The sequence below is a fragment of the Schizosaccharomyces japonicus genome (assembly GCF_000149845.2).
Source record: "Schizosaccharomyces japonicus yFS275 unplaced genomic scaffold supercont5.1, whole genome shotgun sequence".
Taxonomy (NCBI): domain Eukaryota; kingdom Fungi; phylum Ascomycota; class Schizosaccharomycetes; order Schizosaccharomycetales; family Schizosaccharomycetaceae; genus Schizosaccharomyces; species Schizosaccharomyces japonicus.
In genome coordinates this window covers 2,961,209-2,975,084 of record NW_011627860.1, presented here as the reverse complement: position 1 = coordinate 2,975,084, position 13,876 = coordinate 2,961,209, and the positions used below count along the sequence as shown (strand labels likewise).

The 13,876-nt window shown below is 47.2% G+C and overlaps 9 protein-coding genes across 9 annotated transcripts; 5 read left to right on the top strand and 4 right to left on the bottom strand.

Moving 5' to 3' along the window:
- Positions 1-90: 90 nt before the first annotated feature.
- SJAG_00628 (mitochondrial 37S ribosomal protein MRPS5) lies at positions 91-1,213 on the top strand (the record flags this gene model as incomplete). The annotated part of the gene is made up of 2 exons (XM_002171866.1): positions 91-868; positions 1,002-1,213. The coding sequence occupies 2 exons, from the start codon at positions 91-93 to the stop codon at positions 1,211-1,213; spliced, it is 990 nt and encodes a 329-aa protein (XP_002171902.1).
- Positions 1,214-1,335: 122 nt separating this feature from the next.
- On the bottom strand, positions 1,336-3,443 carry SJAG_00630 (ketoreductase). The gene is made up of 3 exons (XM_002171868.2): positions 3,358-3,443; positions 3,189-3,310; positions 1,336-3,113 (listed from the first exon to the last, which is right to left on the bottom strand). The coding sequence occupies exons 1-3, from the start codon at positions 3,368-3,370 to the stop codon at positions 2,217-2,219; spliced, it is 1,032 nt and encodes a 343-aa protein (XP_002171904.1). The 5' UTR covers positions 3,371-3,443; the 3' UTR covers positions 1,336-2,216.
- On the top strand, positions 1,393-2,118 carry SJAG_00629 (60S ribosomal protein L9). Its single transcript, XM_002171867.2, has one exon. It carries the CDS (start codon positions 1,442-1,444, stop codon positions 2,009-2,011), a length of 570 nt encoding a protein of 189 aa, XP_002171903.1. The 5' UTR covers positions 1,393-1,441; the 3' UTR covers positions 2,012-2,118.
- Positions 3,444-3,548: 105 nt separating the features above from the next.
- On the bottom strand, positions 3,549-4,725 carry SJAG_00631 (Mvp17/PMP22 family protein 2). The gene is made up of 3 exons (XM_002171869.2): positions 4,615-4,725; positions 4,331-4,497; positions 3,549-4,269 (listed from the first exon to the last, which is right to left on the bottom strand). Exons 2-3 carry the CDS (start codon positions 4,348-4,350, stop codon positions 3,636-3,638), a joined length of 654 nt encoding a protein of 217 aa, XP_002171905.1. The 5' UTR covers positions 4,351-4,497; positions 4,615-4,725; the 3' UTR covers positions 3,549-3,635.
- A 37-nt stretch (positions 4,726-4,762) lies between these two features.
- Positions 4,763-6,981, bottom strand: SJAG_00633 (gluconokinase). The gene has a single exon (XM_002171871.2). It carries the CDS (start codon positions 6,695-6,697, stop codon positions 6,125-6,127), a length of 573 nt encoding a protein of 190 aa, XP_002171907.1. The 5' UTR covers positions 6,698-6,981; the 3' UTR covers positions 4,763-6,124.
- Positions 4,863-7,227, top strand: SJAG_00632 (retromer complex subunit Vps26). Its single transcript, XM_002171870.2, has 2 exons — positions 4,863-5,048; positions 5,116-7,227. The coding sequence occupies exons 1-2, from the start codon at positions 4,905-4,907 to the stop codon at positions 5,926-5,928; spliced, it is 957 nt and encodes a 318-aa protein (XP_002171906.1). The 5' UTR covers positions 4,863-4,904; the 3' UTR covers positions 5,929-7,227.
- A 212-nt stretch (positions 7,228-7,439) lies between these two features.
- On the top strand, positions 7,440-8,322 carry SJAG_00634 (hypothetical protein). Its single transcript, XM_002171872.2, has 2 exons — positions 7,440-7,700; positions 7,756-8,322. The coding sequence occupies exons 1-2, from the start codon at positions 7,494-7,496 to the stop codon at positions 8,161-8,163; spliced, it is 615 nt and encodes a 204-aa protein (XP_002171908.1). The 5' UTR covers positions 7,440-7,493; the 3' UTR covers positions 8,164-8,322.
- SJAG_00636 (N-acetyl-gamma-glutamyl-phosphate reductase/acetylglutamate kinase) lies at positions 8,258-13,602 on the top strand. The gene has a single exon (XM_002171874.2). The coding sequence runs from the start codon at positions 10,978-10,980 to the stop codon at positions 13,549-13,551; it is 2,574 nt and encodes an 857-aa protein (XP_002171910.1). The 5' UTR covers positions 8,258-10,977; the 3' UTR covers positions 13,552-13,602.
- On the bottom strand, positions 8,297-9,848 carry SJAG_00635 (ornithine carbamoyltransferase Arg3). The gene is made up of 2 exons (XM_002171873.2): positions 9,639-9,848; positions 8,297-9,549 (listed from the first exon to the last, which is right to left on the bottom strand). The coding sequence occupies exon 2, from the start codon at positions 9,469-9,471 to the stop codon at positions 8,500-8,502; it is 972 nt and encodes a 323-aa protein (XP_002171909.1). The 5' UTR covers positions 9,472-9,549; positions 9,639-9,848; the 3' UTR covers positions 8,297-8,499.
- Positions 13,603-13,876: the final 274 nt, after the last annotated feature.

Here is a 13,876-nt window from a genome sequence, read left to right as displayed (position 1 = left end):
TCATCAAAGTACTGTCCATACTCTCTCCTCTGTTCTTCCTCGTGGACCTGCTTCCACAACGTAAGAGCAAATCAGCTCGTTTCCTGCCCTATGCTACGACAGTTTTTTGAGCCAGCAAAGACTGCTGCCCGGACATGCTTTTCTTCGTTGAAAAAACGGTTTATAACTGTTAATCGCCTCTCCTTTCACTCATCCATTCCTGCAAACATATCCAACCAACAAACACCAAGAAAAACTCCAGAAACAGATACCAAGAATGCTGACTCGAATATAGACGAGCTGGAGTCTTTTTTGTTGACAAATCCGCTAGTGAAGCAGCACATTCAAAACGCCAAGTTGGCTCGAAATACAAAACTCCATCTCTCATATGTTTCGAAGCTCAACAATTACGATGAACTTCATGACTATCCCCATCTCAACACATCATCTCCTGCTGTCCAAAATGCACTAAAGAACCCAAAATTCACTCATCAGGCCAGGCTTCCTCCGGACATTGAGGATATGGACAAACCCCCAACTACAATGGAGCGTTTGGGGTTTGCGGAATACATGCGTCGGACGTCTGTCGTGCCCGAAGAGGTACTTCGAAAGCTTGTGTTCGTACCGCTCGTTTCTCGTCGGGTCGTGAATCAAACTCGCAAGGGCAAGATCGTTAGCATGTACTCTATGGCTGCTGTTGGTGACCGTAATGGTCTTGTTGGATACGGCGAGGGAAAAGGTGCAACAACAGCAATTGCGTACAAAAAGGCCTCTATGAAGGCCCTTCGTAACATGATCTTTGTTCCGCGGTACCAGGATCGAACTGTATACGGCGTCATTCGGACAAAATTTCACGCCGTTCATCTTACCATGCGTTCCCGGCCACCAGGTACGATATGCCAACAAATGGAACACGGTGTTAAATTGACAATCAACATATCTTTCGAGTCCGTTGTTTCATTTAACATCCACAAGCTTCTCATCCTTTTTTTCTCCTCCTACTAACCATCTCTCTCACATAGGTTTTGGTCTCCGTTGCAGTGCCGTGGTCCACGAAATCTGCAATTGTGCTGGAATTTCAGACATCAGCGCCAAAGTTATTGGCTCACGAAACAGGATGAACGTTGCCAAGGCCGTTTTCGAAGCGCTGCAGCAGCAACGTCTCCCGGAACACATCGCCATTGAACGAGGCCAGCGTTTTATTGATGTTCAACAACAGTATTATCGCGCTTAAGCTTTGCGGGGTTGCGATTAAGCGAGCCTCTGATGAACCGCTGACGTCTACTATTCCGCGCCCCTCCCCCATCGCCCAAAATGATACGCTCCGAAGGCCTCCCTGCCGAATCAGGACAAGTTCACCACCACAAAAAACCCTAACCTAAAATTTACGAAAAACAGTCACACTTTCTGTAGGTCGAACGTCTCGCATCACGAGCTGTGCAAACCACCAACTCTCTACAGGATGGGACGTGATATTTACAAGGACGAGACTCTGCCTATTCCCGAAGGCGTTACCGTCGAAATCAAGGCCCGTATTGTTACTGTCACTGGTCCTCGCGGTACTTTGACCAAGAACTTGCGCCATGTCGACTCCGAGGTCAAGAAGCAGGGCAATGTGTTGAAGTTCATTGTCTGGCACGGTTCCCGTAAGCACAACGCTTGCCTCCGTACCGTCCGTTCCATCGTCAACAACATGATCATTGGTGTCACCCAGGGTTACCGCTACAAGATGCGTCTTGTGTATGCACATTTCCCCATCAACATCAACTTGACTGAGAACAACACTGTTGTTGAGATCCGTAACTTCTTGGGTGAGCGTATCACTCGTGTGATCAAGTGTTTGCCCGGTGTCACCGTTTCCTTGTCCCAAGCCGTTAAGGATGAGCTTGTCCTCGAGGGCAACTCCTTGGAGAACGTTTCCCAATCCGCCGCCAGCATCAAGCAAGCTTGCAACGTCCGCAACAAGGATATTCGTAAGTTCTTGGACGGTATCTACGTCTCTGAGCGCGGCAACATCGTCGAGCTTGAGTAGATAAAATAAACGATCGAGTCGATGGTGAAAGCATGAGCTGGTGTGTATTTTGTGTGGAATCAGGGTGTGCGTGTGTGTGTGCGTATTGTCGTGTCTTTATTCGCGCGTTTGAGAGAAGTGGAGAAATTCTGTACTTTGTATATAAGTCTATGCATTAGTTGGCAAGTACATTCATGAGACGTCTGTTACTAGTATTCTCATCGTCTTAAGCAGAAGCAGCGGTCTCCTTGGCCTTCTGTTGCTCGCGAGCCTGCTTGCGAAGGGCACGGGAACGAATGCTCAAGTGCATAGCAGCGACTTGAGCAACGACGAAACCTTTCACACGACTGGCAGCTTGTTCGAGAACCCAGCTGAGAGCGGCATGAGAGGGGAATGGCTGACTGATGTAGGGCTGGTTACCACCGCGTTGGACGCCAATGCTGCCCAGTGCCTCGCGGACAAAGTTCTTGGGAGTGGGAATAGTAGCAGTAGGGCGACGGACCTTGGACATGGCAGAGCAGACAAGATAAGATTGGTAGCACCAAACATCAATGCCCTCCTTCTTGACCTCTTCGGCCAGGGAAGCAGACCAGTTGGCCAAGAAAGCCTTAGAACCAGCGTACGTAGACAGATAAGGCGAGGGAAGCAGACCAGCGAAAGAACCCATAGTCAAAATGAGGCAGCGAGGTCCATTCTTGTTGCTACGACGTTGTTCCAACATGCTAGGAAGGACGGCCTTAGTGGTATGAAGTGTGCCAAAACAGTTGATTTGCATAATGTCATCCATCTCTTGTTCGGTGGTTTCACTGAAACTCACAGGCATGTTGTGAGACAACCCGACGTTGTTTACGAGTACGGTCACCTGGAATGGCTTCAGGAACTCAGCAAGCTTTTGGAAAGTGGCAGCCGTAGCAATTTTGTAGTCGATCACATATGTTTGGACCTCAACACGATAGGCCTCCGTGATTTCCTGAGCAACACGGCTCAATTTTTCGGGATTACGACTAACAATCACGATGTTGAAGCCAGCCTTGGCAAGTTGTAAGGCGTATTCCTTGCCAATACCGTCCGTGGCACCCGTTACCACTGCCCAAGCATTTTTCTTCGCACCGTAGACGGTCAACTATACCGAAAAACACGTTAGAAACGCGTTCATAAAAAACAGAGACTAGTCGTCCACTCATGATACACGACATACACTTTTTCCTTTAGCAGCGGTGCAGTTATAAATGCAACGAGCCAGGGAGCCCAAGAACATAAGTGTGCTTGTAACGCCCACAAGCAGCAATAAGCGCTTCAATAAGGTACAGGACGGGAACACTGCACTCGGTCAGTCATATGTATCTACGAAACTTCGCGTCTCTTACGTGCAGAAATCATTGTATCGACTTACTCGCTGGTTGGCAGACCGTACGTCCCTGCCCGCCAGCCTAGAGTATAAAAAACTTCGTCTAGATAATTTAAGCGCAAATCTTAGCGAAAAATGACGTAGGGAGGCCTGGAATTGTGAAACATAACAGAGAGGAATGTGAATTTACGAGAGGAAGAAAGACGTTACGTAGAGATAAATAAGAATAATAATTGCGTTAGATGGATTCTCCGAGTCCCGTTTCTTCCGCGTGTACGATGGTCGAATGATCGTCTTTCAGTGTCGGGTGTTGTTCTTGAGACTAAGGAATGTGGTCCAGAAAACGGCAATCATGTTCACGAACAGAACCTGGTATTTGAGCGGGATGAAACAGAAGTTTACCAACTGTGCCACTGGCCAGAGAAGATAGTTGGCTTTGAGGATGGAGACGTATTGCTTGCGTAGAACAGAACGAAGTTGCGACAGCGGACGGCACTCGACAAGACTCATGTAGGAAAGAAAAACAAAGATACCGATTGGGGCGAACAAGGCCTGGTCCATCAGCACTCGGCACACAGACGCCATTTTACCTGCACTATCGGGAAACCAAGTGCTAAGCTTTGCAAACCATGTCACCTGAACAGGGGTGTATGCTAGACCATAGAACGCCAGACGGACAAGTCGCATTCCATCCAGTGATTGCGGACGGCTGGATGTGGTGAACGAGGATTGTCCATACTTTTCCATAAGAGCACCGTCCTTCAGTTTCTGCGATTTGTACATGTCAATGGCCTGAGCGATGATGTCGGAAAAAGCTGCTAGAGATGCATTGAGCAAACCAAGCGTCAGCAAAGGCCGAATAGCGTATGTAGTCTCAAACAAGCGAGTCAACTGGAGTAACACGAATGCATTTACACCTAGGGCAGCGATACTAATGAACGCGTTAGATGAAAGCGAACATCAAACAATGGAGTCGATCGAGTGACACATACAGCGAAAGAGGAGGTGCCATTGTTCCAACGATCAACGCAGAAACCTTGAGGATTATTATGTATTAGAAAGAAGAATATGGTGGAAGTACCCAAGACGACGAGAGAGCAGAACCAGCTGGCTGACTTGGTGGGTACCGGTGAAATAGCACGTAATAAATACGAGGGACCTAAAGGTCGTTAGATACTGTTCAGTAGCTAGCGGGTTTGGAATTGAGAAGCAATCCCAACGAATTTCTGAACATTTGTAAGTTCACCGTATACAGAGCATACGGCCTTCGTCGTACCTGATTGGTATAAAGGTATCGTGTACAACAGTAATGCTCTTCTGTTTACTGCGAATTCTGTCTTGATGCTCCCCGCTCCGCGATGATTTTGGTGGAGCAAATCGGGTTTACCGAAGCTTAGTGATTTTCGTAAAACCATATACCAACATGTAACGAACGTGGTAATCCATTTAAAAAACTACGTACTAACACACTAATCGGAATAACGAAAGCCACGGAGCTTTAGTGCGAGTCCCGTCTCAGTGACAGCTGCATGAGTCTGGCATCTACGCAGCACTTGCAACCTGGCGATGTCGTATCTGTTTAAGAGTCCAATCGACGTTGACATTTACCTCGCAAATGAGGATGAACGCCCAACCGTAGACTTTGAACTTGGCAATGGCCGTAAAGAGAAGGCGCCTATTTACAACAATGACGAAACGGTTAAGGGAACTGTACGTACAGTCATAGAATAAACAGTCGTAGCTTTAATAGGTGTTTGCTAACGTGAGTGTGAATCAGGTCTTAATCCGTTTAAAGGACGGCAGAAAAGTTGAACATAATGGTATTAAGATCGAGTTTATTGGCTGTATTGAGAGCAGTTACGATAAAAGCAATGCCTATGAATTCACTCGAAGTGTCCAAGAATTGGCTGCTCCCGGCGAAATGAAACAAGCCCAGATGCTTGACTTTGAGTTTCGACACGTTGACAAGCCTTATGAATCGTACAAGGGCCGAAACGTCCGTCTCCGCTACTTTTGCAGAGTAACTGTGTCTCGGAAAATGTCAGACGTCCTTCGAGAAAAGGATCTGTGGGTGTACAAGTACGAGAACCCACCGGAGACGAATACAGACATTAAGATGGACGTGGGTATCGAGGACTGCTTGCACATTGAGTTCCAGTACATGAAGAACAAGTACCATCTGAAGGATGTGATCATCGGAAAGATTTACTTCATGCTTGTACGCATCAAGATCCAGCGAATGGAGGTAAACATTATTCGACGAGAGACTATAGGCACAGCTCCAAACCAGTTCAGCGACAGCGAGATTGTCACCCGCTACGAAATCATGGATGGCAATCCTAACCGGGGTGAAACCATCCCGCTTCGAATCTTCCTCAATGGGTACCCTTTGACGCCCACCTTCCGCGACGTGAATAAGAAGCTGAGTGTCCGCTACTATCTCAGCCTGATTCTTGTTGACGAGGATCAGCGCCGTTATTTTAAGCAGTCAGAAATTACGTTTTGGCGTCGACACGAGCCTTCCCCTACCGCAACAAAAGCAGAGGAACCTGAAGCGAGCCCAGAGAGCGAAGTAACCGACGAAAGATGATGAATTATAATGCCCAAACAAACGTCCATACGCTAATGACTCAATTGATCAAACCTCGTCCGGCGTGAAACCACCGTCAACTCCGTCAATTCCCTCAACGCTTACAAGAATCACTCTATTCGTTTCTTCTCTCTTTCTGTCTTTTATCACAACTTTTCCCTTTCATATTCTCACAAACGACCAGACGCACGTCTCTTCACTCTTGATTCTCCTTGTCGAGCAACTTTTGGACTTGAGCAAGGCAATCATGCTGGGCCTGCGTCATTGTACCTTCCACGTTGATGGTGCATGCGTCTGGTTCGCTGTCGTTGGGAGGCTCGAGTGTGTTGAGCTGACTAGTAATCATTTCGGCTTTCATAAAATGGCCTACACGAGCCTTAATGCGCTTCGTCAGTGTTTCCTTGCTGGCGTGGAGAAAAACGAACCACAGAACTATGTTTTTGTTGGCCAATTCGGAACGGAGACGGTCTCTGTATTTGCGTTTCAAAGCCGAGCAAGTGACAACGATCCCGTGAACGTCCTCGCTGCTTGCCGTTCTTGCGGTCACTATTCCGATCTTTTCCAACCAGCCCCATCTGTCTTCATCCGTCAGTGCGTGTCCTTGTGCCATTTTGTCAATGTTTGCTTGGGGATGTAAATCGTCTCCCTCGATGTATGTGAATCCCAATGATTTGGACAAGTAGTCAGCAATCGTCGTTTTTCCACAGGCGGCCGGTCCAGCAACGATAATAACGTCTGTTTTGCGCTCCTTTTTTGCGATGGTACTCATGGTGAAATAGCTGGATCTGTTTTTCGTTCGTCTTCTTACTCCGTTTAAATGGAACTCCGGGTTTTCTTCCGTTTCGTTTGTTCCAGATTGTTCGTGTTTCTGTTTGCGTGAATGGTCTTCAGTTACTGTGAACTACGTCTTCTGCGTCTCTGAATGTTCGGAAGGATGTGTTTTCTCCTCTGCTGTATATGACTTCTATTCCGTTACAACGTATCCCACCAATATATGCATAAACGATCTAGGCCTGTAATTTGGAATACGCGAACCACTGTTGTAACCTCTCCGTTATCGTCGAAGCGAATGTCGGCAAATTTGTTTCAGACGGTCGCTCCCTCCATCCTCCTTGTGTCTTAATGGTTGCTTAGCATTCCCTCCTAGCAATCAGGTTGCAGCCGACTAAAAGAACGAAGCTTATTGCAAATAAAGTGAACACGTGTTCGTCAAATCACACTCTTCTACTAACTACTTTGTATATAATTTAGTTGTAAACAAGTCCATCTACATGTGTAATGTCGCTAGCTAAAGTATAGTGGGTTTATAGTGTAACTACTAACACCGCTACGATTGCGCACAGCAGCAGACAGCGACAGGAAATCAGAGGGACCCTTGTTACTTGGATGCCTTGCTAATAATATATGTTCCAATATATACATTCACATGGTTCATGTAGTTCAAAATAGTGTCTCTAACTATTACTTGTGTATATTTGTATTAGTTATGCGACGTTCTTTGTGACGTATGATGAAATCTTATTACGCATCCAGTGACTATTCTCTTCCCCTTTACCAACTCCCCAATGCTGTTAAATACACTCGTGTTCAAGCGCCCATTCAGCGCTGCCAACGTGCTCTTTCGCTCTGTCGCTGGTCTGAAGTTCGGCACTCCTAGCAGAGTAAATGCTTGGACTTTGTTCGTCAAAAGGGAAAGACCAGAAGGAAACCTTCAGCAATGGGTCGCCGCCTTGTCGGAGGAATACAGAAATTTGTCAAGTGTTGAAAAGAGCGTATGTCTGAACGGGCTGTTTGTATTTATTTCGTGTTTTACTAACACTTTCACAGAGATTGACTGAGGAAGCCAACAGAATTAACGCGCGTAAGCAGTACGAACTCAACCGAGCCCTCGAAAACGCTTCTTTGGAAGACATCAAGCGCGAAAACACCGTACGTCATAGCATTCGCGCTGAGAAAAAGGTTTCTAGTCGTTCCCTTCCAAAGCTACGCATTCCTGGCTATCCTAAGCGTCCCGTTGGAGCCTTCATTCGGTTCTACAAAGATTTAAAGGACAACCAATCTGTGCGTGATCAGTACGACTTGATGAGCACCGACAACGTTACGGATATGGCTTACGAAGCTGGTAAGATTTGGCGGTCCATGAGCCAAAGCGAGAAGGCCCCGTATACGAAGGCGTTTGAGCGAGACCTTGCTGCTTATCATGAAGCTCGCGACCGTCTCACCAAGTCTTTGTAAGAAGCTGCAGCCACATCCTTTGGCATGCGACTCCTTTGTGAAGTAATGTGATCGCCTATTCGCGTTTATTACGTTTTGCTTTATGTTTTTTAATGAATGGAATCGCTGGAAATACATATTTGACTTCTTATTTAAACATTGAACGGTTCTCATTATTTCTTTTGAAACATCTAATGACTGAATGAACGATGAACAGCTGAATTGTGTACCTCGAATTGTCAAGAAACATTTTTCCTCATAAAACCTGGCGAATGATTAACTCATTAAATTGCGTCGAAACGACTCCTTTTTGTTAACACTTTCATTTTTTATGTGGCCGAAACTGGCCTCATATTTTTAAAGGATGTTGCCGCGGTTCACAAAGAATGCTTCTAAAGCGGCAATCGTAGTCCACTTGCGGTTCTCGGCCTCTTGGAATACAAGACTCCGTGGACCATAGAAGACCTCGTCGGTGACCTCTTCAGGATGACGAGGCATGCAGTGCATAAATTTGCCAGATTTGTTAGCAAGCTCCATGATCTGTTCGGTGACTTGATAGCCAGCGAATTGTTTGAGACGTTGTTCCTTTTCGGCTTCTTGACCCATGGAGACCCAGGTGTCGGTAACAACGATATCGGCATTCTTGACGGCCTCCTTGGGGTCATCCTTAAACTCAATCTTTGTATTTTTCTCCTTTGCAGCCTCCTTGATGAGGGCGAGAATGTCTGTCCGAATGGAGACATCTTTCGGCTTGGCAACAGCGGCACCAATGCCGAGCTTGGCACAAGCAATGAGCATGTCGTGAAGAACGTTGTTGACATCACCGACCCATGCAACCTTCAGATTGTCAAAGGTACCAAATGTTTCCTTGATAGTAAGAAGGTCGGCCAATGCCTGCAGGGGATGGAAGGTGTCACAAAGACCGTTAATGACGGGCGTGCTGGAATGTTTTGCGAGTGTTGCTACATCGTTGTACGAGTTTACACGAGCAACGATACCCGAAGTCATGCTAGAAATGACTCGAGCAGTGTCGTACATACACTCATTGACACCTAATTGGATGTCGTCCTTGCCCAAAAACAGCGAATTACCGCCCAGACAAGTAGTAGCGGATTCTACACTGATACGAGTACGTGTGCTTCGTTTGGAGAAAAGCATGGCAACATTTTGTCCTTCAAGGCCACTCAGCGCGACTGGTTTCCGAGCTGCATAGTTTGCCTTATATGCAGTTTTGATTTCAGCAGAGCGCTCAACGAGACGAAGCAACTCTTCCCGGGTGATATCACGGATGGAGAGAAAGTGACGAGGAATTTGTTTGACGACTGACATGTTGCGAATTGTGTTTTATGATATCTATGCAATGAACAATTGAAGTGTTGGCAGACGAACGAGCGAAAGGAAAGGATTCTGTTTTCTTTGTTAGCAACTGACGACTTTGAATACTGGGTGCTCTTTCGATCTTTCGTCCTCCCACCCGTCGTCCCCTTCTAGCTTACCTTCTTTATGAGACAAAGAAAACCAAGACGATGGATAATGCTGTTCAATGCGTTCAAACACGAACTAATAAAGCTTTTGTCTCGGAGTCAGACTGGATGGACAAAACGTGATGGACTGATCGATAACCCCAGCTGTTGGTTCCTTCCTTGAAGTGGTTTAGCGAAACTTGTGAGATAGCACGGCTGGATGCTGTGTTGCAAGAGGATCATCTCAAACAAGGTTTCGTTTTCCCTGAAGGGGGGGCTCTGTTATCGCATCTCAAGCATTGATTTGACGGTTAACAGCTCGTTTTCGTCGTTGATGAAAGACGTCACTTCACAATCAATCTACAAATGCAGTGATGCGATGACAATTCTCTGACTTGTTTGACACACTGCCTCCGTACATCATCCCAACCGTGTCGGCCCGCCGAAACTGCTTATCGCTCAGACGCTGGGTGGTGGTGGTGGATCGCCGCTATTCAGCCAATACCAAAGCAATCAATCTCCTAGCAGCTGATGTCATCTTGCGCATGAACTTCTCCTCGCTTACGCTGCATTCGGTTGTGGGAATTCCACCAAGCTGCTAAACGAGAATAGGGCCGTGGACAATGTCGACCGCTGTGTGATTATGTCGTGCAAATATCGTTGCATGTACAGAAGCCGTCAGAATGGCAAGGTATCCCGCACGTTTCCAAGCACTCGTCATTCGTCATTACTGACAGGTCTTTTCGCGTTCAAGAAACTTTATTGATCGATGTATCTATTTATAACTTGGTTGCGAATCGCGCGCGTTCAAAAGCTTGAGCTTAAAAAACACACACTCTGCTGCACCTCTGAGCGACAAACAACGACAACAACATACCTCAACACTTTGTGAAAGTAATGCTCGAAACGATTCCTGGGCAATCTTTTTGCTATCGCCGGTGGTGCGGAGTTCACGATGCTGATGTTTACTATACCATCTACCGGCGGTAGTTGAGGTGCTGTGGAGGCCATTTTCGCCGCTACGCTTGTTGTCACTACAGCTAACCTGCAGCTGCTGATACGCGCTTTGTTGTCAATTCGTGTAACAATGTGGCCTTGCGCTAGATATCGCTCGGTCGCCGTATCACCGTATCATGGCCTGGTATTGTGAGATTCGCATCAAGGGACAAAGATTGGCCTAGACGGCTAAGGGCTAGAAGCGAGCAGCACATACTGAGGATGGGGAATCTGCGTGACGTTACTTAAAAGCAATCGCTTTGTCCCCGCAAACGACAGATTGTCATTTCTCTCTTTCTCTCTCACATTCCTTCTTCTTTCTTTCTTTCTTTCGACAATCATCAGCGAGATTATTGCATCCTAAAAGCAAAGCGTGATGATGCTGTCTCGTATAAATAAAGTTGCCAGCATCCGCCTGGCCAAGCGTGCGTTGACACGCAATGTTACACGCACAATTGCCTGCCAAAAACACTCATTCTCTACAAAATCCTTCGCCTCTCCAGCTATTAATGACCAGGAACGGGACGTCTTAGTGCGGATTCTTTCTTCTATTGGCAGTCGTCGCGAGGTTGAGCAGTATTTACGCTACTTCACGTCTCTCGAATTGCAGAGATTTGCTATTATCAAGGTCGGTGGAGCGATTATCTCAGACGAGATTGACACACTTTCTCGCAGTCTGGCCTTTTTGAACCATGTGGGTCTGTATCCCATTGTGGTTCACGGAGCCGGTCCACAATTGAACCGTATCTTGACGGCCAAAGGTGTTGAGCCTGACTACATTGACGGAATCCGCATTACTGATGCTCAGACACTTTCGGTTGCTCGTCAAGTGTTTTTGGAGGAAAATGCTAAACTAGTTGAGGCTCTCGAACGTTTGGGCACCCGCGCTCGGCCCATCACAGGCGGTGTGTTCAAAGCAGACTACCTCGACCGCGAAAAGTATCAGTATGTTGGCAAAATTTTTGAGGTGAACAAGGCCCCGATTGAGCAGAGCATTCGTGCTGGCACGCTGCCTATTCTCACATCCATGGCGGAAAGCCCGTCCGGTCAACTCCTTAACGTCAACGCCGACATTGCCGCCGGTGAATTGGCCCGTGTGCTTAAACCCTTGAAAATCGTGTACTTGAACGAAAAGGGTGGCCTTTACCATGGCGTTACCGGTAAAAAAATCAGCACTATTTACCTGGACAAGGAGTATGATTCGCTAATTAAGGAGCCCTGGGTCAAATACGGAACAAAACTTAAAATTAAAGAGATCAAGGAATTGCTCTACACCCTGCCCCGCACCTCGTCGGTTGCCATCATTAACACAAAGGATTTACAAAAGGAGCTCTTTACAGAGTCTGGAGCCGGTACCATGATTAGCCGCGGCTTCGATGTCTCTGTTAGCGACAACATTGACGGCATTCCTGATGCCGCATTAAAGAAGCTAGTCTTTGAGGACAATTCTATGGCGAAGCCTTCCTCCTTGGAGCAGTTCAAGAAGGACATTGCTTCCTCGAAGGTCAAGGTGTATTCCGACAGCGAGCACGAGCTCCTTGTCGTCGTTGACGTTTCCAATCCCAAGTTTGCCTTCCTCCGTGTGTTCGGTGCTACCGATCGCAGCTGGCTGAACAACGTTGTTGATAGCTTATCGGCCACCCTCAAGTCGGAGCACAAATCGCTCATTTGGTGCCTTGAGCCTTCAGTCAAGAACCTTGAGTGGTTCTTCGGCAAAAGCGAAGGCACACTCTATCGCAACGGCCGCTACTACTTCTGGTACGGTATCGATCTCCCCGATGTCCAGCAAGCGATAAACTCTGCTGGTGCTGATAGTGGCGTTACGTATGGTGTAAGCAACAACAAGTCTTCTACCTCTGCACCTCGTTCAAGTCCCGCAACTAAGCGCACATTCTCCACAATGTCTGGTCGTACTGTCGCCCATCGCGCCGCTGCTCTTTCTCGTCAATTTGGCGTCCGTTCCTACGCCAGCAATGCTGGTCCTGGTACCAACAAAAACATTTCTAAAGTTGCATTGATTGGTGCACGTGGTTTCACAGGCAAGAACATCATCAGCTTGATTAACACACACCCCTACTTTGAGCTGTCGCATGTCTCTTCGCGAGAGTTGGAGGGCACCAAGTTGCCCGGCTACACCAAGAAGGACGTCCGCTACGTCAATCTGTCCGCCGACGATGTGAAACGCATGGAAAAGGCCGGCGAGGTTGATGCCTGGCTCATGGCCTTGCCCAACGGTGTTTGCAAGCCTTTTGTGGAGGCTATTTCCTCTGCCAATGGCAAGAGTGTCATCGTTGATCTGAGTGCCGACTTCCGTTTCGACGACAGCTGGACCTATGGGCTTCCCGAACTTGGCGATCGTCTTGCCATCCGCAAGTCGAAGCGTATTTCCAACCCTGGTTGCTACGCTACGGGCTCCCAACTCGGATTGGCTCCCGTTCTCGACTTGCTCGGTGGTGAACCCACCATATTTGGTGTTTCTGGCTACTCCGGAGCTGGAACGAAGCCTTCTCCCAAGAATGACTTGAATGTTTTAACGAACAACTTAATTCCCTACTCTCTTACAGACCATATTCACGAGCGTGAAATTTCTTACCATCTTGGTCACCAAGTTTCCTTCATTCCTCATGTCGCCCAATGGTTCCAAGGCATTAGTCTGACCATTAACGTTCCTCTCAACAAGTCCATCACTTCTCGCGAGCTTCGCAACCTTTACCAGGAGCGCTACGAGGGTGAGGCGCTCATTCACGTTCAAGGAGACATTCCTCTGGTGAAGGACAACTCTACTAAAAACTTTGTTTCTATTGGTGGTTTCGGTGTACATTCCTCTTCGAAGCGTGCTGTAATCAACGTTACAATTGATAACCTGCTTAAGGGTGCTGCTACCCAAGCCCTTCAAAACATGAACCTTACTTGCGGCTACGATGAGTACGCTGGTATTTCTTTGGACTAGACTTTTTCGATGACACACTGTTTAATAAGAAATGGCTGAAAAGATAATGAAGGGAGGAAGGAGGGGAAGTGTGTATGAGGAGGGAAATGTTTCTGCGTGTGTAGGATGTGTGTGAAGCACATTCGCTTGTCACTGTCCTCTGTGCTGTTTTGTTTTGTTTTATCTTGTATTGTACTGTTTTGTTTTTATTCCACTTCGTTGGTACTGTCACGCTGGTTACGTCCAAAGCCCATGCATCGCTTGCTGCTCTCTTCTTGCTCTTCACCTTCACCTTCAATTCCTTACCTACTGCTTTTACTCCCTCTCCTCCTCCTCCTCCTTCTCC